Raw genomic sequence first — 22,962 nt, 5'->3', positions numbered from 1 at the left:
GAGATTCCTGACTATCTAAAGTTTAAGAATCACACACACACAAAAATAAAATAAATAAAGTTTAACAATCACGAACAACTTCTTCCGTAAGAATTACATATATTTACATTGTGGATCTGAAATACATTTTCACAGGAGTTGCTGCTCAAATGCAAAGACTGCCCAATCTGGAAACCTCCCCCAACTGTTAAAGCCAGCACTTCAGATAGGAGATAAGCTGTTTCCAGCTGGAGTGGCTTTAGAAAGTCTGCTCTAAAATGAAGTCATCTTGTTCTCGTCACTGTCCTCCTCCCCAGCCTTCCTTCTGGGACCAACCCCCATCCTGTGACTCCCAAAGGACGCTGTCCTCTCTAGTTATCCATGAGGCTCCCTGGGTGCTTGGGGCTATGGGGAGGGCTCTTCAGCTTGGGGGTAGACAGGTGCTCCAACTCATAGCGTCCATTCTCAGAGGACTTGTGTGTGAGTATCTTCTTTATTCCCTCCTTCTGGCTCCTCTTGTGCTCAATAATCTGCTGGAGCTGGTACCCAGCATATTCTGGCTTGGCAGTCAGCGGGCCAGCTGGCACAGCTACGCCAAGAACATCTGACACCATGTAGGGGCGCAGCCAGCCCACCAGAGGAGTGCTTCCAGGGCTATAGTGGGTCTGCTTGTGGTAGAAGAGAAGCCCATCTACCTACAAGAAAGAAAACCAGGGATCAGAATGACTTCTGGGGCCACATGTTTGTAGGAGACCTATATGCACTGGGGTAGCTCTTGTGGTCCAGCTCTTTTTTCTGGGTCACTGCCAGAAGAAAAAGAGTCTTTGTTTCTCACACATGAATTTCTCTAAAAGAAGACATGGCCTAGAAAACTAAATTTTAGAAAATAAAAACATAAAAAGTACTTTCCCGTTTACAGCGTGCTTTCCTACCTACTATTTCACCCTCTTACCCACCATGGAAGTGTCTGGGAGATGAAGCTCCTCAGACTCAGGGAGTTCTGGAGCCTCCCTCAAACACACAGTGAGTATGAAGCAGAAATTCAGCTTGAACCCAGGTCTTCTCTCCTCAAATCCCATTCACTTTCCACCACCCGGAGGTCTCTGTAGTAGGGGATGTGCTCCACACCGGGAACAAAGCCGGGGGACTGGACAAGCCCCTCCAAGATGCTGGACTGCTGAGTGCAGGGGAAACAGCCTGTCAAGAAGCCCTGCTCCCCAGCCATTGCTGGCTGCCTAAACCTCCCCCTAAATTGTCTGTGAGCTATGTTCTGGGAAACTCAGTTTTTCTCAACGGGAAGACCTCCCACAGTCCCATATGTTCTTTTCTGTGATTCAGTGACTCATCTCTAAAAAGCATTTATTGTCACTGGGGCATAAGGGTTATAAACAAAGATGGTGTTCTTACCACCTTCTTAACTGACTCCCAGAAATGAAGGCAACTCAGCCTTTGCCATTTCATCATTTGGGAAGCTGTGATCCTTTTAGCAAAATTATATCCAGTTCAAGCAAATACTTGCAGGTGACCAGGCAGAATTTTAAAGGGTATCATGGGCAAAGGAAGTCTGCTTGTAGGGTAACTGCAGGTTCTGAGGATGACCAAAGACTGCCCAGGACTGAGGAGATTCTGGGGAGGTGAGACTTTCAGCACTAAAACCAGGGAAGTCCTGGGCAACCTTGGACAAGTTGGTCGCCCCACTGCCATGCCACTGCTCAGCAAGCACTGCCATCCCTGGGGACCATTTGCTCTTCGGAGGAAGGAAGGATTAGGAATTCACAGCCCTGCAGTCTGTCAGTCACAGAAGCCCCAGCTGTGGCAGTCAAACAAGGGGCCTCGTTCTCTGGCTTGTAGCAGAAAGAGGCACACAAGAAGGACCTAGGAATGGAAGCCTCACCCCTCTCTGGGCCTCAGTTTCTCCATCTGTAAAATGAGGGAGTTAGATGAGCTGTCCTTTCAAGGGCCCTTCCAGCTCTGGCATTCTGACTTATCTGGCAGGGTGGCACTGAGGCTATGAAGGGCCACGAGCACATCCTTTTCCAAGAGTCAGCATTTAGCCGTTTTCTGATGCTTTGACACAGCAAAGTCAGAGGCTCTCTTAAGACTGTATAACCAAGTTTCCCTGTGTCCTACAATCAGATCAGAGCAATAAAAACAATGGTTTTGTTACCTCAAAAGGGAAATCCATAGACAGCACCTTACACAGGCTCTCAGGGGTACAAGGGAAATTCTTTAGCCCCACAAATTTAAACTAAAACATAAATTAGAACAAAGAATTAGTACATGTTACAAACAATATTGGTTCCAGCAACTGAACAGCTGTATCAAAGAAGAGAAGTTTTCAGTCTCATCCTTCCCTACCCACTCCCCTCTACTTATCCTCTGAATTACTAGGTCAGGAGTTCTCAACCTTGCTTTATACAGGAGAACCATCTGGGAAACTCTTAAAAATTACTCATGCCCAAGCACCACCCCGAGATTCTGACTGAACTGCTCTGGGGTGGGATCCAGTCTTTTTTTTTTTTTTAAGCTCTCCAGTTGATTCATGCAGTCAGGACTGAGAACCACTGCCCTGTGCTAGGTTTAGAGATTCTATGTTATTCTCCCAGCTCTGTGAGAGTTGCCCCTAATGAAGGACTGGTGAAGCCCCTTTCACACCAGCAAAAGTTTTTACACTTAAGCAGTATACCAAAGTGATTAGGACTATGACAACCTCTGAGTCAGATTGCCTAGGTTTGAATCCCAGCTCTGTCAATCATTTAATCTCCATATGCCTCCATTTTCCCATCTGTAAAAAGGGATAATAAAATATCTACTTCATAGGATTGTTATGCAAATACAATGAGATAGTACATGTAGCACACACAGAAGAGCATCTCAGAGAAAGTAGTACCGATGTTCCCTTTCCTCAGTGCATGTTCTTCTAGGACCTTATTGATAACATCACTGGAAGTACTGGTCCCATTTATTGTCCTGTAACTGGTTACTCAGTTGCTTTTAAAAATGCTGTAAGCAACCCAAGCAAATACCAGTCTACAGGGCTTAACTAATAAAATGCAATGAAAACAACTGTCCCATATTTAATCACTGAGCGAAGAGCCAAGACATTTGGGTTATCATCCTGGACTATGGGACCTTGGGGAAGGCAGTCCCTTCTCTGAGCCTATATACTAATCTATAAACAGAGGGGACTGACTAGATGAGGTCACTCTTAGCTCAGATGCAAAGGCAGAGGTTCTCAAAGTGTGGTCCATGGACCAGCAGTATCAGTTTCACTGGAGAACTTGTTAGAAATGCAAATTCTCAGGCTTTACCCCAGACCTACTGAATCAGAAATTCTGGGGGTGAGGCCCAGGAGCCTACGTTTTACCAAGCCTCCAGAGGCTGCTGATGCAGGCTGCAGTTGGAGAATTCTAAACAGTGTTATTAATAAAAACAGTTATTAGCATTTTATACCAACCACTGTTTATTGAGTGCTCACCGTAAGTATTATGCTAGAAAGACTTGTATATTTATATAATTTGGTTCTTAGAACAACCCTGTAAAGTAGGTATTATTAACCCTATTAAACAGATGAAGAAACTAAGGTCAAGTAAAGATACTAACTTAACTTGGTAATTGTTAAAGCGAAAACTGGAATCTAGATAACTGTTAAGTCCATACTTTTCCCACTGCAATCCTAACACCAGGCCTTACGGGATTGAGCTTGGTTTTCTCTCCCAGTCCTTCTTCTGGTAACTTTGAATGCATCCAGTAGAATCGGAAATCAGTCTGCCAGAGAAGAGAAAGGGAAAGATTAAAAACTGCTCACCTCAAACTCTAATACGAACAAAAACACCCCATTCTAAAAAGGTACCTGATGGTCAAAAGGTACAAACCTCCAGTTATAAGATAAATAAGTACTAGGGATGGAAAGTACAACACAATGACAATAGTTAACTCTGTTGTCTGGTATATACATGACAGTTGTTGAGAGTAGATCCTAAGAGTTCTCATGGCAAGGGAAAAAAAACATTTATTTTTTTCTTTTCTTTTCTTTTTGGTATCTATATGAGATGGTGGGTGTTAACTAAACTTACTCAGGTAACTACTGCAAAATATATGTAAGTCAAATCATTGTGCTATACACCTTAAACTTACAGTGTTGCATGTCAGTTTAATTTCAATAAAACTGGGAAAAAAAGAGCCACCTGATTTATGAAGACCTAAGCCCTTCTCTCACCCTCATTTCCCTTAAAACACTGCCATAAGGTCAGGAAGATGTTCATAAAATCTTTAAATGTTTTTTCCTTAAAATCCAATAGAATTATTAATAGTAGTAATGCCAACATTTATCACTGAAGGCCTACTATGTCTCAGGCTCCATGCTAAGGACCTTACATACATAATCGTATTAATCCTCAACCATCCTCTGAGAATTGTATTATTATTATCTCCATTTTACAGGTGAGGACTCTGAGGCTCAGAGAGATTACATCACTCACCGAGGTGCACACAGAAATACTATGGGACCAGGACTCACCAACTCCAAAGCACATCACGTTAACCTCTGTTTTATTTTACCTAAGGATTAGAAACTATATAGCTGTAGCTTCACATAAACTACTTTATTCCAAATTACTATTGATCTAAATTACTGATACATATGCTTCTGTTGTTATTTAGGGACTTTTCTTTCTTTTTTTTTTAATTTCCAAAACCAAAAATAAAAAACCCACAATCTTTTCTTTATATTGTCAAAATATAGGTGGCTTTAGTTATCAAATTTGTAGGTTGTAAATGCATGTTATGAAACATCCTTCAACAGAATTATAGGAGAATATGTTCCTGATTGAATTTTAATTTTTTTAATTTTTAAAAATTAATTAATTAATTTTTGGCCACATTGGGTCTTCGTTGCTGCGCGGCCTTTCTCTCTCTTTTTTTAAAAAATAAATTTATTTATTTATTTATTTTTGGTTGCACTGGGTCTTCGTTGCTGCCCGTGGGTTTTTTCTAGTTACGGTGAGTGGGAGCTACTCTTCGCTGTGGTGTGCGGGCTTCTCATTGCGGTGGCGTCTCTTGTTGCGGAGCATGGGCTCTAGGCATGTGGGCTTCAGTAGTTGTGGTTCGTGGGCTCTAGAGCACAGGCTCAGTAGTTGTGGTGCACGGGCTTAGTTGCTCTGCGGCATGTGGGATCTTCCCAGACCAGGGCTTGAACCTGTGTCCCCTGCACTGGCAGGCAGATTCTTAGCACTGCACCACCAGGGAAGTCCCTCAATTGAACTTTTGAGTTCTGAGTTTTAGGCTTGGCTCTGCATTTGGGCAAGGTACTTAACATCTGTGGCTCTCAGCTTTCATATCTAAACGATGAGGAGTAATAACAATAGTACATACTTACTTTTTAGAGTTGTAAGGGATTCAGTGAGATCATGCTCACAAAGTGCTTAGCAATGCAGGTCTTGGCTATTTTTTTGTTGTTGTTTTTGTTTTTTTATCTTTTGGCCACACCGTGCAGCATGTGTGAACTTAGTTCCCTGACTGGGGATTGAACCCATGGCCCCTGCATTGGAAGTGCAGAGTCTTAAACTGGACCGCCAGGGAAGTCCCTTGGCTATTATTTTTTGAATGAGATGAATGCTAGAATTCTGAAGTACCAGCACCTAGCACAATTTGGAAACCTAGCTTGGGGTAATGGCTACAGAAAGAAGCAGCCTGTGGTGATAACCTGTGATTCGGACACGTGGGCCTGCATGAGGATCGCCTGGAGGTTTATTAAAACGTAAGTCTCATCCCCAGAGTTTCTGATTCAGTAGGTCTAAGAATTTGCATTACTAACAACTTTCTGAGGCCACACATTCAACATTCTGAGAACCACTATGATAAACTAATTGACAGGGAGCATAAAAAACCCACCACTTTAAAACTGGGACAACGATGGGGAGCATAGGAGCAGAGATGGACCCTGTGGGGTGACCTAGCCTCTCTCTGATGACTGCGTCTGTCACTCGAAAAAATCACCAATCTGAGAAAAATGTTGTGGGAAGGTGAAACCTAAGGGGAGAATATTGACCTAGCCTCTCTCTGATGACTGCGTCTGTCACTCGAAAAAATCACCAATCTGAGAAAAATGTTGTGGGAAGGTGAAACCTAAGGGGAGAATATTGGGTGGGGGGCCTCTCCCCATTTGGAAAATCTCCTTCCAAAGCTAACCCCTCAGAGATTCGAGGCCTTACGGTCATACCAAGGAGGCCCTGACATTTTCAGGGTCAAGATGTGGTTGGTGAAGAGTGGAGGTGACAGAAGTCTATTTGATGGTGCTTAACATTCCATCTTCTCTTCCTTGTGCCGCCTGCACAAGGCAGCATCCCCTTCACCTGCAACCTTCCCTGCCAGCAAGCCTCCCACACTCTGGAGAGAGCGGAGGGGGCGGTTACAGCTTCTACGAAGTCCCAGCCTACCCTACACTCTGTTTCTCCTTCCTCCCCTCAAGAATTGCTATGCTTCCCTTAGTTCCTCCTACCTCTTTTTATAAATGAAGCTAATTTAAACACACCCAAAGATGCAAGGAACATTAGACAATGTTCTTGATATACCACATCCTGTACACACCAAGAAGTTGGTCACGTACTAAACACACATGCTGAGCCACTTTCCTGGGAGGAGAGGAGAAAACAGGAGAAGACTTGAGGGGAGTATCAGTCCTTACCTGGCAGTCATAAAAAGGGTGTCCCCGCCAGCACATCACGTCCAGAACGTAGTAGGTCTGGTTCACCTCACTGTAAATGCAGTCCAGAATGGTGTAGTCTGGAGACGCAAAGTAGAAAGTCAGTACAGGGTACCCCTTCCCATCAGGGTTCCCTCCACCACAATCTGGGGAGCCCCATCTTAGGGGCTTGGGAACTGAATCCAACAATCCTCAGTGCTCACGGCAAGCACCGGCACTACAGGACAAAGTTCTTCACAGCCTTTTCTGGCTACCTGGCACAGTCTAGGGGTGACCTGAGGTATGACAGCACAAGAAGGATCAAGGCAATGCCAAGTGTGAACTCTGAACCTTTAGAAAAACTGGGACATTTACTCACCTTAGAGAAGCTCAAGTTTGAAGGGAAGTAATCTTCCATTTTAGTTTACAATTACTTTTTGAGTTCCTAACACAGGCACTGTGTTCTGTGGGGAATATTAACTATAAGTAATCCCTGCCTTTAAGGAAGTTACAATCCAGTTAAGGAGATAAGATGATTACAGAGGAAAGAACCAAGACCTGAATTATACAGCACAAACTAAGAAAAACGAGAGTTCCAAAAAATGCTTCATGGAAGAGATGGGATATGAACAATCTTTTGGGATCAGAGGACTAAAATAACAGGGTAGAGGGGAGCTGGGAGCGCATTTCAGGCTCGAGTAAAAAAAGCCAATAGAGGGCTCAGAACAGAGGACAGGAATAACCACCAGCAGAGCCTGGGCAGACAGAGGTGAGAGAACGGTTCTGGCAGCTCTGCCAACTCCTCGCTGAATGACCCTGGGCAAACTTTCGTGACCTTAGTCTCCCTGGCTGGGCCCAGGTGGGAGGAATAAGCTAAGATTAGGACACTGAGAAAGGAGAAAAGGGAATTCGGCAGGAAGTCGCAGCAACAGTACATTACATTTGGCCTTCTGGGGGTCCTTTCCCCAGAAAACGGCACCTGTCATCTTGTGATGGAAGTCCATGGGAAAGGTGCATTGACTTTAATTTAGGGGTTTATTGCCCAGCAGGCCTCACAAGTTGCAACTATTCTGCTACTGAGGAGGCCTGACCTTGAGGGAGAGCCCAGTGGGCAGGATATTACCTGTGCGCAGTTTCAAAAGTATGCTTTTAAAGTGGGTCTTTAAAACAACTAACTAAGCAACTAACCAAGCACTGATTATAAAAGTTAATAAACAGTCAATTGTATGTAGGTACCTTTTGTTGTTGCTGAGTTTCGCCTGTTGCCTCCTGGCAGAAGGGAAGAAAAGCTGCTGACGCAGTAGCCACTCTTGGTGTAGGCACTGGTAGAGCCCTGTGTGGACAATTACCATTCTTGTCAGGCATCAAGGTCTCCTCACCCTCCTGCTTCCACATTCTGCAGGGGTGCCATCAGCCCAAAGATGGCTCTCATCAAATCCCTCCTGCAGGAAAGCGTTTCAATCCCCATGGCAGGGACAGCTGCTGTGGCAGATGAGGAACACAGAGTGTGCAGAGAACCCCTCCCGCCACAGGCCAGGCATGCTGGTGCCGGGGGCAGGAGCAGCTACTCACCCTGGAGGCCACAATAAGGGCTCTTTTTCCAACAGGGCACACGACCACAATCCATTCCTGACCCAAATCTGAAGGGACGTCAATTAACCACTCTGACAGCATTAACTGGGAACACAAAAAATGGTGTTAAAAATCAACAGGGCTGTGCTGCTCCCATGTTTACAATGACAAAGAATTCACGTCCTATATATATAATAAAAATACATGTAAAAGAATGAGAACAGAAAAGGGTGACAGTGGGACCTCCACCCCACTAGCTCTTAGTAGTCAACTCATCTCCTGCTCACTGTGAACTTCAACTTCTCACCTTCATTATCTGCATCCATATCCATTCTTACTACTTCACCTCCTGTATGGGGGGATGGGACCCTCTATCTTTCGTTACTTTGTCCACCCACCTACCACTATCACAACCATTATGTTCCAGGGGCTATACCTCAGAGATGAATCAAGTCCCTGACCTTGAGATGCTCTAAACTAGATCATTTCCCAAACTAGTGACCCAAATACTATACTAAAGGATGTTAGGAAATCTACCTTAAATTTTTTTTAAAAAAAAGGGCTGTGGTGAAATGAATTTGAAAAAATTTACTCTTCCATTCATCACTAGTCCCTCCCATCTATACAAGACTTTAGCCTATCAATTAATACTTCCCACTGAATCTCTCATCTCTCCCATCTCTCCTTCCCCTTAGGCCACAAAATACTTAACCCCTAATCCTCAAAACCAAGGCAAAAATGAAAACCTTTTATCACTCTACATTTCTATTAAGATATTCCACGTTCCCTCTTTTTTCAACTACTTCGTATTTCTTTTTTTTTTTTAAACATCTTTATTGGGGTATAATTGCTTTACCATGGTGTGTTAGTTTCTGCTTTATAACAAAGTGAATCAGTTATACATATACATATGTTCCCATATCTCTTCCCTCTTGTGTCTCCCTCCCTCTCACCCTCCAACTACTTCGTATTTCTTGCTGCTGCCTTCCCACCCACTCTGACACCCGCAGTCCAGATTTGCTACCTCACAGCCCCACTTGACCTCCTTGCAGCCAAGTACCTCTATTTCCTCACCTCCCCCTCCTTCCTCTACTCCTGGTGTAATGCTGCCAGTCACATCCTCCTCCTTGACACATGCTCCCTTGGTCCCATGACAGTACTTTTCTGTTTTTCCTCCAAACATTCCTCCACACACTCCCCCAAAACATGTAGATAATCTTCAGGGGGCTGTTTTAGGTCCCCCTTTTCTTTTCTCTTAGATGCTGTTCCCCCCGTGGGGGTGGAACTCATCTACTTCACTTGTCATTTCTAAGATGATGCCTCCTAATTCTCTCTCTTTTTTTTGTTTTGGCTGCGTTGGGTCTTTGTTGCTATGTGCGGGCTTTCTCTAGTTGTGGCGAGTGGGGGCTACTCTTCATTGCGGTGCACGGGCTTCTCATTGCAGTGGTTTCTCTTGTTGTGGAGCACAGGCTCTAGGTGCACGGGCTTCAGTAGTTGTGGCACACGGGCTCAGTAGTTGTGGCTTGCGGGCTCTAGAGCGCAGGCTCAGTAGTTGTGGCGCATGTGCTTAGTTGCTCCATGGCATGTGGGATCTTCCTTGACCAGGGCTCGAACCCGTGTCCCCTGCACTGGCAGGCAGGTTCTTAGCCACTGCGCCACCAGGGAAGTCCCCTAATTCTCTTCTTTTTCATCTCCAGACTTCTTTCCTTTCCTCCAAACCTATATTTCCAGCTGTTCATTTGCTATCTCTTTCTCTGTTGGTCCTCTCTGTACCTTAAACTCAGCATAGCCGAAACAGAATTCACTGGCTTCTGTTGCCCAAGTACCTCCCATCCCTGAAACACCCACCCTTCCCCTTCTGCGTTCTGTGCCCTGTTAATATCATCACCTTCCTCTCTGTTATTCAATTAAACCCAAGGCATAATGAACACTCCCTTAAAGAATAATAGTAATACAACACCAAAAGCACAAATGACGAAACAAAAGATAGATAAATTAGACTACATCAAAATGTAAAACTTCTGTGCTGCCAAAAACATCATCAAGAAAGTGAAAAGACAACCCACAGAATGAGAAATATTTGCAAATCATGTATCTCATAAGGAACTTGTATCTAGAATATATAAAGAACTCTTATAACTCAATAATAAAAGACAAACAGCCCAATTTTTAAATGGGCAAAGGATTTGAATAGACATTTCTCCAAAGATATACGAATGGCTAATAAACACATGAAAAGAAGCTCAATATCATTAGTTACTAGGGAAATGAAAATCAAAACCATGAAACACCACTTCACACCCACTAGGATGGTTATATTCAAAAGGACGGACAATAACGAGTATTGGCAAAGATGTGGAGAAACAAACTCTCAAACATTGCTGGTGGGAATGTAAAATGGTGTAGTTACTCTGAAAAATAGTCTGATAGCTCCAGAGTTATCATATGGCCTAGTAACTCCACTCCCAGGTATATACCCAAGAGAAATGAAAACATATGTCCATGTAAAAACATGTAAATAAATGTTCATAGCAGCAATATGCATAATAGCTCCAAAGTGGAAACAACTCAAAAGGCCATCAACTGATGAATGGATAAACAAAATGTGGTATATCTATACAACAGAATATTATTTGAAAAGACATGAAAAGGAATGAAGTTCTAACACATGCTACAACATAAATGAATCTTGAAAACCTTCTAAGTGAAAGAAGCCAGAAGCAAAAGGATATATCTCATATGATTCCATTTATATGAAATGTCCAAAACAGACAAATCCATAGAGACAGAAAGTAGATCAGTGATTGCTGGGCCTGGAGGGAAGGGGAAATGGGGAGTGACGGCTAATGGGTGTGAAAATATTCTAGAATTAGATAGTGGTGATGGTTGCACAGCTCTGTGAATTACTAAAAAAATACTGAATTGTACACTGTAAATGGGTGAATTGTATGTTATGTGAATTGTATCTCAATATGGCTGTTTAAAAAAATAGTGGGGCATTCATTATGGGCTCTGGGCTAGGTATTTAAGGTACACTATTTCATTTAATCCTTCTAACAATCCTATGAGATAGGTACTATTACGATGTCCCATTTTACGGATAAGAAACTAGAGACTTAGACTGGTTAAGTAACTTGCCCATGGTCAACACAGAGCCTGACTTTGAGGTCCGTCCATGCGACCTGAGCTTAAACCCTTACCCGCTTCTCATATTGCCTCTCCTAGCCATAAATTCTGTTCATTCCACCTGGCAACATCTCTCATACTCATGACCTCTTTTCCTTCCCACTTCCACTGCCCTTAGCACTCATCAGATCTTTTAGCAAACCTAAGCCCCCTACCACAGTCTCTCTCTTCCAGGCCTTTCTACACTGATGTGGTAGTCATCACATGAAGTCCGACCTCTGCCTCTGGCTCAAAAAGTCTCGGTGGTTCCTCACAATCTAGACCCAGAGTCTAAAACCTTGTACATATTTCTGCTATATTCCCCCCACTACCCTATGTTGCTCCATCCTCACACACACTCTGCACACCCCTCCTGAACACATCATATATTCTTCTCCCACCTCTGGGCTCTTGCTCAGCCTGATCCTGCGGCCTGGAATGCCCTGAAATGCTCTGTACCTCCACCTGTCCTACCCATGTTTCCAAACTGTCTCCTCTTTCATTAAGCTTTTCCTGATTTCACAACCCTGCTTCCTTCTCTGTTGGAAGTTAATTTCACTTTCTTATTGCAAAAACCATAATCTACACTTATTAGAGGAGTGCATGGGCTATTTCTGGCCCACGTCTATCTTCCCCTGAGAATAGCCTAGCTTAACATAGAACAGGGCCTTCAACAATGCTTGCTTGGGGGGGACTTTTCTGGTGATCCAGTGGCTAAGACTCCACACTCCCAATGCAGGGGGTCCGGGGTTCGATCCCTGGTCAGGGAACTAGACCCTGCATGCCACAACTAAAGATCCCACATGCAGCAACAGAGATCCTGCGTACTGCAACTGAGACCCGGCGCAGATAGACAGATAGATAAATAAATGTTTTTTAAAAAGCCAACATTCTGTTTTAAACAAAAACAAAACAAAACAATGCTTGCTCGGGACTTCCCTAGTGGTGCAGTAGTTAAGACTCTGTGCTTCCACTGCAGAGGGCATTGGTTCAATCCCTGGTCAGGGAACTAAGATACCGCATGCTGTGCAGTATGGCCAAAAAATTTAAAAAACAACAAAAAAAACAATGTTTGCTCAACAGAATTGTACTTTATCATAGAAGATGTCTGTGCTATATTTGAGGCAGAGAAAGAGGATGGGAGTGTGTGCACCCAGGAACCATATTCTTAAGGTGGGAGAGGATTCTGAAGTGACAAGACACTTGGGTTATAGAGAGAAGTATACAATAGCAGGGTAGACCCCCAGCCCCACTCAGACACATGCCCTGCCTTCTGGAGAATAACTGGGTTGCATAGAGCACTGGACAGTCTCCATGCCTGCTTCACCTATGGCGCCACAAGCCACACTGATTTCCTCTCCGGAATCAACAGGCCACTTAGTCAAGTTTGTTATAGCGATCTGTTGTTTCATGGCCTCAACCTCACCTAGGCCAACTGGCTGGCCTGGGGTGGCTAGGCAGGCTCCCAGTATTCAAGGACCTCCAAGCTCCTACCACCTGAGTGTGAAGACCCAAGGTTGGCATGTTAGTCCACCACTTGGGAAAGACTACCAGCTTGGGAGGTGGGGTGGGGGACAGTGCTGGGCTGGGCAGGCCTGATCCAAAACGGCTGTATAACGGCTAGTAAAGAATGGCGTCCGCTAGCATATCAGTAGCTCAGGGGCTTTAAATGCAGCAGGCCGGAAGCCTTTGCTAACAGCATGGGGTAATGATTCCCAAACCCACTACCCAGACTCTATCAGTGACCCCTGTCAGCACACAAAACTGTAAGTCACCTCTTTTCATCTCATAACTTTTATGTACATCAGCACTTTCGTTGCAGATGCTATTCCTTCTTCCTGCCTCATCCTCCTCTTTAGGGCAAGTAAAGAGCTTTGACTGCACAGTAAAGGGAGCAGGACCAGCTGCGCCTAATCTTCTCTGGAGCACTCACTTGATTAGCATAGCGTTTTGGTAACTTCTTGCCAGTGTCCACGTCCATTTCCTCATCATCTTTCTTTTCTTCTTCTTCCTCACTCTCCATCCCTGTCCAGTCATCTTCAGCGAGTCTTCTGGCATGGTTCACATAATCCAGCCGCTTTCTGAGAAAAGAAAAGGCATAAGGACAGGTCTTTATGTCTTATAGGAAGACACCCTGAAATGTGACAGATGTAATTCAAAGTCTCCAAATTCAAGAGCAACTTGGGAATTGTGGTGGGGTAAGAGATGACAAAATTTCCTTTGTAAGCCTTAACTAGTGACCACCTCCTCACAGATCCTAAATAGGAAACCCCCTCTGAACACACTCAGCTTTCCTCAGTTTCCTAAGAATAGGCAAGGTACAATATTTAAAGGAATTCTCAGGCTTCGCTAGTGGCTGATCCTACTCCTACCCACCCCACCCTAGACTCCCATCGCCACCCCAGGTGAGAGCTGACACTTCCCTGCCTGGCAGATATACCGTCTGAAGGCTCCCAGGGATTGCAGAGAGGAAACACCGAGATGCTGTGAGAAGTTTGAGACAAGGACAGCTTCTGGGACTTTCTGAGGAACAGCCAGACCTTTTTGCAGTTCCTAACTTTCAAAAAAGGCCACTTAGAAAAAACTAAGGAAATCTGAGTAAAGAAGTATGGATTTTAGTTAATAATAATGTATCAATATTTGTTCATTAGTTGTAACAAGTGTACTATAAGATGTTGGGAATTCCCTAGCAGTCCAGTGGTTAGGACTCGGCACTTTCACTGCCGCGGGCCCAGGTTCAATCCCTGGTTGGGGAACTAAGATCCTGCAAGCTGCTCAGCGTGGCCAAAAAAAAAAAGAGAGAGAGGAACTTGACATTTTGGAGGGAGACTTTTCACCACATACTCTTTTTTAAAAACACTTATTTATTTATTTATGGCTGTGTTGGGTCTTCGTTGCTGCATGCGGGCTTTCTCTGGTTGTGGCGAGCGGGGGCTTCTCATTGTGGTGGCTTTTCTTGTTGCGGAACACAGGCTCTAGGCACACGGGCTTCAGTAGCTGTGGTGCACAGGCTTAGCTGCTCCACGGCATGTGGGATCTTCCTGGATCAGGGCTCAAACCCATGTCCCCTGCATTGGCAGGCGGATTCTTAACCACTGCACCACCAGGGAAGTCCCTTCTCCATATACTCTTTTATGTATTGTGAATTTTGAACCATACGAACATATTACCTATTCCAAATTAATCACAATTTTTAAAAACTGGGGATCGGGGGAATGCGTGATCTGAGAATGTAATCTGCAAGCAACCCAGAGGCCACAGGGAACCATCTCTGCTAAACACATCTAGTGATGAAGCAGTGGGCAAAATGCAGCTGTCGATAGTTCCTCCTAATCCTTAATTCCTTAACCAGAAGAGGCCTGTGTTGCACTGAGAATAAAAGGATAGGCCCTGCCTTCAGAGCAGCCCATCCTCAAACACTCCTATCCTGCAATCAATCTCTTTCCCTGTTTGCTCATCTTGGTATTGAGACCGAAGTGTATGGAACACATTTCCTCAGATTCCCTGTGGAATTATTTGTCTTGAATTCCCAAGGGCTCCACAGAAACATCTGGGCTGAAGGAAGACAGGAAGCCCACACCAAAGCCGGGAGTCAGACTGCAGGAGAAGGCACACAGGGAATGTGGGGAGTGGAAGTATGGGAGTGGCTTTCACAAGTCCCTAAACTACAAAGCTCAGTACTGCTGCCAGGAAAAAAGAAAAGAAAAATTTAACCAGAGAGTTGAGCTTTTGCTTTCAAACTTCAGTCTCTCCCTACTCCCTCATTTTTCCCAAGCTCTGGGTGTAAAGGATGTCTACCTCTGCCAGGATTTACCCCTCCCAACCTTGTGGGCAAGAAGAACAACCTACAAAGGGTCCACTTTGAAGGTGGCTCTGTAGAGACAAGCCTGGAGCCTCCTGAATGGTTCACAGCTCCCAGCCTACAGAGAGAAGCCAAGGAGTTAAAGTATCCCTTACGATTTCTGCAGTTCCAGTAACCGGCGGCGCCGCTCACTCTGCTCCAAGGAACTGTACTTGGACTTGTACTGGGACAGGCGGGGGTGTGGGGCAGCTGTGCTGTTCAGATCTTGAGACACAGAAAAGCTACTAGCCAGGGCTTGACTCAGCTCTTCCATCTTCCCTACAAAGGAAAACATCAGAAAATTGTTCAATCGTTTTGTATCACCTTTCGGGTACAGGCAGTTATGGTGTAACATGATGGCTACATTCCTAAAAAACCTCACTTAATCCAAAATCACAATTATTTCTATGGGAAAAAAAAAAGAAGTTAAAGGGTAAGTGAGTTACATATGAGCAGTAATGTTTTTCTCGCAGATATTTTAATAATGAGCATTTTGATAGCTCTGAGTGTATAAACTTCAACATCAATCAAATTCACCTTGTGATTGAATCTAACTTTTGCTCTTTGTCATCATTCACCAGGGACCCTGTCATTAATTCCTTCTTACAATCATTGACATGCAGTGAAGTAATCGATCATCTAATTTTTTTCCTGAATAGTTCTAAAAAGCTGTTACTCAATAACTAATGTAATTTTCTTTCTTAACATTTTTTTTTTTTTTTTTTTTTAATGTAGGGCTTCCCTGGTGGCACAATGGTTAAGAATACACCTGCCAACGCAGGGGACACGGGTTCGAGCCCTGGTCCGGGAAGATCCCATGTGCCGCGGAGCAACTAAGCCCATGCACCGCACCTACTGAGCCTGCGCTCTAGAGCCCACGAGCCACAACTACTGAAGCCCGCGCGCCTGGAGCCCGTGCTCCACAACAAGAGAAGCCACTGCAATGAGAAGCCCGCGCACCACAAGGAAGAGTAGCCCCCCCTCACCGCAACTAGAGAAAGCCCACACACAGCAACGAAGACCCAAGGCAGCCAAAAATAAATAAACTTAAATAAATAAATAAAATATGTAATTTTCTGATGCAAGTTTTATCTGATTGGCTGTTTAGTTCTCCCATAAATGCCAACTCATATCAAGAAAATTTAGTTCCAGGAGAAGTACTGGTTCTGGAGCCCAGGGAGGAAGACAAGAGGAGCCAAAAACCCAAACCTGGCAGTTACTTTCTTGCTTTATAGCTTGTTTTGTTTATTTGCTTGTTTGGGGTGGGCAGAAGGAAGGTTTCAGGGCTACCTATGCAGGACTCATTTCGAAAAGAGCTAAAATATGTAAGGCTGCCTCCCAGTTAACACCAGCTGCTCTAGAAAATGTGAAGGACAGACATGTGGTACACTTGGGAGACAGAGAGTAAATCATATTGGAGACAGACTACCAAGGGCCACCCTAAAGAACGGGAGTAGAGAGAAAGATGTGAATTCACACTTCACTCACCCTTCCATGAATGAAGGTATGAGGTAGCACAGGAGCTCACCTAAAGATTAAATGTGCACCTCAAGGAATTCCCTGGCAGTCCATTGGTTAGGACTCTGTACTTTCACTGCCAAGGGCCCAGGTTCAATCCCTGGTGGGGGAACTAAGATCTCACAAGCCGCCACGGCCGGAAGAAAAAAAAAAAAAAGTGTGCCTCAGACTGCAAGAAAAGAGGAACATTTGGGAGAAATTTTATTCACACACCTGGGCTGGCCCAACCCTTCAAGTTCTAGTATAAACCAGAGGGTACCACCAGTGCTTAAACTCCACCCCAGTCCAGGTCCCAATGCTCTGAGCCTCAAAACCAACAGGTTCATTGCAGAGCCTCCACAGTTAAAAATACAACTCTATGGGCCTCTACTTGGCAAAGAGTTATTTTCCATTGCACATTTGAATTCAGATTTTCTTTCTTAATTTACAGCATTAGATTTTTTTTTTTTAATGCCCGCACCATGCGGCTTTCGGGATATTAGTTCCCAGACCAGGGATCAAGCCCCCAGAGTGAAAGCGCCGAGTCCTAACCACTGGACCACCAGGGAATTCCCTAGATTTCTTTTTTCTAATTTGAAAGGAACTTTTTTTGTGTGTGTGGTTAAAAACGCATGACATAAAGTTTACCACTTAACCATTTTTTTTTTTTTTTTTGTGGTACACGGGCCTCTCACAGTTGTGGCCTCTCCCGTTGAGGAGCACAGGCTCCGGACGCGCAGGCTCAGCGGCCATGGCTCACGGGCCCAGCCGCTCCGCGGCATGTGGGATCTTCCCGGACCGGGGCACGAACCCGTGTCCCCTGCATCGGCAGGCGGACTCTCAACCACTGCGCCACCAGGGAAGCCCCATTTAACCCTTTTTAAATGTACACTCCAGTTGTGTTAATTACATTCACATTGCTGTGCAATTTCCAGAACTCTATTATTCTTGCAAAATGGAACCTTTATACCCATTAAACACGAAAAAAACAGAAACAAAAACAAAAAAACCCACCTTTTTAAAACTTAAGATTAGCATATTATGTGTGGATTTGAGGCGTGTCTTAACATGTATGTTATGCAACCGGGGTGGCCATTCGTAGTTGAGGCTGGGTGATGAGTACTTAGGATCCTAAATGGTATGCTATTTTCTGTATTTTCCTATACTTTTGTGTAAGTTTGAACACTTCCATAATAAAATCTTTTAAAAATTCATTATGTCTTCGTCTTACCAAAGTAATGACCCAATCTAAAATACATTTATTAGGCCTCATCGTGCTTTATCTCGGTGTGGGTTCATGCTCTACCAAGAAGCATAAAATCCTTCTTAAAACTGATGCCTTGGATACTGGGGCGGCTGGCTGTACCTCCCTTTATGGCTGTCCTTGGCTGGCTCCTGCTCTTTCAACCCATTCTTCGGAGGATGATGACTCCAAGGGTTCTGACCTGGCGGTCTCAAACTCCACCTGTATCCCATTTCCGACCCACCCAGGCCCCTCCCCCGAGCTCCAGACTCCAATTGTCCCCCGCTACTGCCTCTTCCTCCTCTCCCTCCTCCTCCCCCTCCGGGGGCGCCCCGCCTCGAATCCCCCAGCCAGGATCTAGGCCTCCTCAGCGTCTCCCACCGGGCCGGGGGAACTGAACTCCACTCGGCCGCCCTCCCCGCTACAGGCGCGCACAGCTTTTCTCTATGGATGGGGTCATCTAGGCCTTGCATGATTCGCCCCTCCCCCACAAAGAAAATCCCTGAGGGGTCCTGGCCCGACAGCCTGGAACTGAAGAGTGGAAGCGCGCCCAAGGAGAGGCCCCGGCCTCGCTCTGCCCCTCCAGGTCATGGCTCGGGAAGCCGGGAGTGTGCAGCCGGCCACAGAGAGTTACAGCCGGGCGCCCAGGGTCAGTTCGGGAGCCGGCGGGGCCCAAGCTGGAACCGACGACTCACCAGGCCGAGGTGACAATTCCACGCGCAGCCGCCAACGCCGCCGCCGGGGGCCGACCAATCAGCTGCCTTTAGAGAGCCGGCCCCGCTCCCTTGGCCGCCGCCGTGCCGCCGGGCTCACCCACCTAGTGCTGGGAGTTTCCGGCTCCTCCGGACGTAGAGAACGCCGGGAGTTCTTCCGCGGTTCTGTCACGGGCTTGCGGTTACTTCCGCCCTCAACTACCGGGGTTTTTCCAGTCCGGCCGGGCGGGAGTCCTCCTTCTGCTTTTGTGTTGCTACCCTCCTGCAAGGTGACTTGGCCGGGCCGAAGCCTCACTCCTGGGCAGAAGCTTCTCCGGGTTACTTTCGCCAATAGCTGGAACCCCGGTCTCGTGGCCGGGCGTTCAAGGCCCTCCAGGCCCTGGATCCTGCCGCCTCCCGCAGATAACGCACAGTCCTTAGGAGTGCACCAACAGTCCGCTCCCTCTCCCGTGACCATGCTTTATACGGGAAAGCGCTGCCTGAATGACGCCCTCCCCCGCCCACACATACAGCCACCACTAAGTCTCAGACAATTAGTCGTCCCCTACCCATTCGCCCCTTAGAACACTGAAAAGAAACCTCGATTACAGCCATTTGCTCGCTTTAGGAGTTTCTCTTTCCTTCTCGCCTGTGGGCTTGGCAATGGTAGGGACCTGGTTTGATTCCTGCATCCGGCACAAGGCATGGCTCTGGTGAAGGAATGAATTGGTGCGAAGGGTGGAGGGAAGCAGCCGAGATTTACGAACTTAATAAAACTGGAGAGCAGCCTTTGTGGGCTAAGATTGAAGAGATGCAAAATAAAACTGTGAATAGCCATTTATTGAATACTTACATTGAGGCAGACCCCGTGCTTTGCATGAATTATCTTATTTAATCTTAAAATAGCACAAGGAAGTAGAGACTAAAGCTCAGAGAGGTTAAGCAACTTGGCCAAAGTTACACGGCTTTTGAGCCAAATATTTAAGTTTGCTGCATGTCTGACTTACAGAGAAGTTGGATATTACAATACCACACTGCAGAAACAACGTACACAAAGTTGGCACATTTTGAGTCCAAGATGTGGACTTGTTGCATATTTTATGTACATGACTCCGTCCATTTGGAGGTCAGATTGACAGGGAGGGTAGAGGGTGCTTGGGGCTGTGGAAGACCAATTTTTCTTTTCTTTTTTTTTACTTCAGAATTTACATAGGTGAGCTCTAACTTTCAGTGGTCAGGCTGTGCACTAGGTTATTTGGTGCATCGACAAATAAAAGCTGATTATGAGACTGACAAAGAAGAGCCCAGGACCTGACTTCACTAGGAAACTTTGACACCAGGATATTAAGTATTTTGTGTCTCAGAACCCACCATTCTCTACCCACGACCACAGAAGTCACAGAAAAGAACAAAGGCCCTACGCTGGAGGAAAATAGACTGAGATGGACAAATTCATGCACTGAGGTCCAGGAGGAAGGCTCCAGCCCCTCATTCACACCAGCTGAATAACTTCTCATATCACTAAAAAACCAACTAAATGTCACTCAGCCCAGGGGCTCATTTGGGGCCAGTTAGTGTTCCATAAAGGGCTGCTCTACCTGGAACAGTGATTCTCCAACTGTAGCCATTGGCACTCCACCTTCACAACCTTGGCCACATACACATACACCTATATTTGATGTCTTTAAACCAATTTACTTTTTAAAAAAGCCTAATACATTTATTTGAAAGAGGAACACCATAACATTACCTTAAATCACTTCCCACTTTAATAGAAAGCATCTATGAACTCTATAGTGAAAATAGTATAATGTTATAATCTAGCTACATACTGATGTCTGTAGAAAACTGTAAGACTGTGGACTTTGTAAAAATCAGAGATTAGCAAGTGTTGGAAAACTGATAAGGAGTAACACTAACAGAATTTTTCTTTTATGTAATCAGAAAAATTCACAGAGAACAGAAGATCCACTTTCTCACGCTATGATTTAATGTTACTTAAGGTGGAATTTGGGGACTTCCCTGGCGGTCCACTGGTTAAGACTCTGGTTCAATCCCTGCTTGGGGAACAAAGATCTTGCATGCTGTGCTGCAGGGCCAAAAAAAAAAAAATAAGTAAGGTGGAATTTGTGTACCCCCCAAAATCTCGTAAGCACCTACAGGCAGGGGAATCTCTATCTAGAAAACAGGACTTTGAGGGCAGGAAGGTGTCCCCCCTTTTCTCAAGAGGAGGCTCTTGCCAGGAGCCCTGAGTGTCACTCTCAGTCAATTAACAAATGTGTGTTTAATGCCTGCCGTTGGTCAGGTACTGTGCCAGGCCCAGGAGATACTAAAATGACCAAGACTGAGTTGGTCCCTGCCCTTCAGGAGCTTACAGCCCAACTGTGGTAGGAAAGACAAAAGATAGATACTGTAGCTGAGTGCAGACTAGTACCAGGGAGCTCAGGTGGCTGGGTAGAGAATGAGACAGGTGGAGCTGCTGAAGTTACAGTGTTGGGGAACTCCTCTCCCAGGAGGTGACATTTGAATCTAGGCCTAAATGATGAGAAGGAGTCAGTTACAAGGACGGGGGGACCAACCATTTCTAGTGGGTGTAAAGAGAGGCTTTGTGTGAGTGGTAGACAGAAGGCCAGGAGGAGGGGGAACAGAGGGAGATGGGGGCACTGAGGCAGGTGGGATACAGAGGCCTGTAGGCCAAAATGAGTAGTTTGGATTTTACCTCCATTGCAGATGAAGGTTTTTAAACAGTTGTGACATAACTGAATTTGAGCTGTAGAGAGAGCACACTGGCTACTGGGTAGAGAACTGAATTTAGCCAAGCAAGCATGGAGGTCAGGAGGCCAGTAAGCAGCGCTTGCACTCAGGTTGTGGCAGTGGACGTGGTAGGAAGGGCGGGATTTGGGATATAGTCTGGAAAGAAAACCAAGAGGACTTATTGTTCTTAAAAGGGGGAAGTCAGCAAGAATTATACACACGTGCAAGTGTAGCCCCCAGCGAAGACTTTCCCCTTGAGGTTATTGGAACTGAAAAGGGAATAGCTTTCTCCCATGTAATTTGTTATTATTTAAGGCCTAGAGGGGGAAACTGAGATTATGGAGGTGAAATAACTCACCCAGGCCACCATCTAAGTCATCTTGAGGACCAATGCTTCTCACCGCCCACTTGGAGACACCTGTAGGAGAGGGCTTCTTCAGCCATTTGTGGCAGGAAGGAGAAGCTGACCTGAGAGGGTGACAAAGTCATGTATCAGTGGGACTCACATGTGCCAGGAGGCAGAAACTGCAGTCACAGGAGACTGTAGAGCTCTGGGAGGTGGCAAACCTCTTCTCCATCACTACAAGGTCCCTGGGGCTCAGCTCTGGGTTGCAGGAAGCACATCAGAGTGATTAGGGTTTTAGGCTCTGGAGCTAGATGGCTTGGGTCTAAATCCTGACTCAGCTACATGCTGGCTCTGTGGCCTGGGTGGAGTTATTTCACCTCCATATGCCTCAGTTTTCCCCTCTGTAAAATGTGGCTAATACTAGTATCTACCTCATAAGATTGTTATAGTTAGTTAAGGGAGTCAATCCACGTCGGATGATTAGAATAATACCTGGCACAGACCAAGTCCTCAAAAATGTTGTTTTGTTAGTATTTAACTTCTTATTACAAGACAACTTTTCCCCGACTTCCCTGGTGGTCCGGTGGTTAAGACTCCGCGCTTCCACTGTGGAGGGCACAAGTTCCGTCCCTGGTCAGGGAAGTTCCGCATGCCACGTGGTGCAGCTGAAAAAAACAAACAAACATAAAACCAAGATAACCTTTCCCTTACTGATTTACTTACATCATAAAAAAATCAATAAATCAACCTCTAGGTGAGCCCAAGAGAAGCTCTTCACTGCAGATAAAACTGCTTGCCCAGATTAAAGGTCTTGAAGCAGCTCATCCAGAAGGCGATGGGGCCAGGATTTTAATCCAGGCCCTATTGATTCCAAAGTCCTAATCTTTACCCTATTGGACATTACCTGTTCTATATTTTAAGAGGTCTAGTTTCACTTCTGATTTTCAGCTGGTGAGCTGAATGGGTGACCTGGCTTATCTCTACATTGCCCCTATGTGCTGGGAAGAGTCACAACTCCAGATGGGGGCGGGAGGAGGGCTATCCTCTGGAAACTTCCCCAGGGCTAGGTAGTTGGAACCCATTCTCAGATGCTAAGACCAAACTTGCACAGCTTTCATCCTGAGTCAGGGGTGGGGATGCTGGGCCAGGCAAAGCACCTCTAATTTCTTCTCTGTCTCTTTGTAAGTGCAG

At 45.4% G+C, this 22,962-nt stretch overlaps 1 protein-coding gene across 3 annotated transcripts; it reads right to left on the bottom strand.

Moving 5' to 3' along the window:
• Positions 1-46: 46 nt before the first annotated feature.
• Positions 47-22,381, bottom strand: SNUPN (snurportin 1). Of its 3 annotated transcripts, none has more exons than XM_070044875.1 (9): positions 18,797-22,381; positions 15,356-15,518; positions 13,332-13,479; positions 8,234-8,338; positions 7,898-7,994; positions 6,665-6,762; positions 3,673-3,747; positions 2,147-2,227; positions 47-674 (listed from the first exon to the last, which is right to left on the bottom strand). In XM_070044875.1, the coding sequence occupies exons 2-9, from the start codon at positions 15,511-15,513 to the stop codon at positions 351-353; spliced, it is 1,086 nt and encodes a 361-aa protein (XP_069900976.1). In that variant the 5' UTR covers positions 15,514-15,518; positions 18,797-22,381; the 3' UTR covers positions 47-350. The 3 variants fall into 3 exon arrangements, with proteins under 3 accessions (XP_069900976.1, XP_069900975.1, XP_069900977.1); XM_070044874.1 differs by having other exon boundaries at positions 18,675-22,378; XM_070044876.1 differs by lacking the exon at positions 18,797-22,381 and adding an exon at positions 17,751-18,205.
• Between the last annotated feature and the right edge of the window lie 581 nt (positions 22,382-22,962).

This window comes from Globicephala melas, chromosome 2 (assembly GCF_963455315.2).
Source record: "Globicephala melas chromosome 2, mGloMel1.2, whole genome shotgun sequence".
In the NCBI taxonomy this organism is placed as follows: domain Eukaryota; kingdom Metazoa; phylum Chordata; class Mammalia; order Artiodactyla; family Delphinidae; genus Globicephala; species Globicephala melas.
The sequence above is the reverse complement of the archived record's forward strand: the minus strand, read 5'-3'. Positions and strand labels throughout refer to the sequence as shown.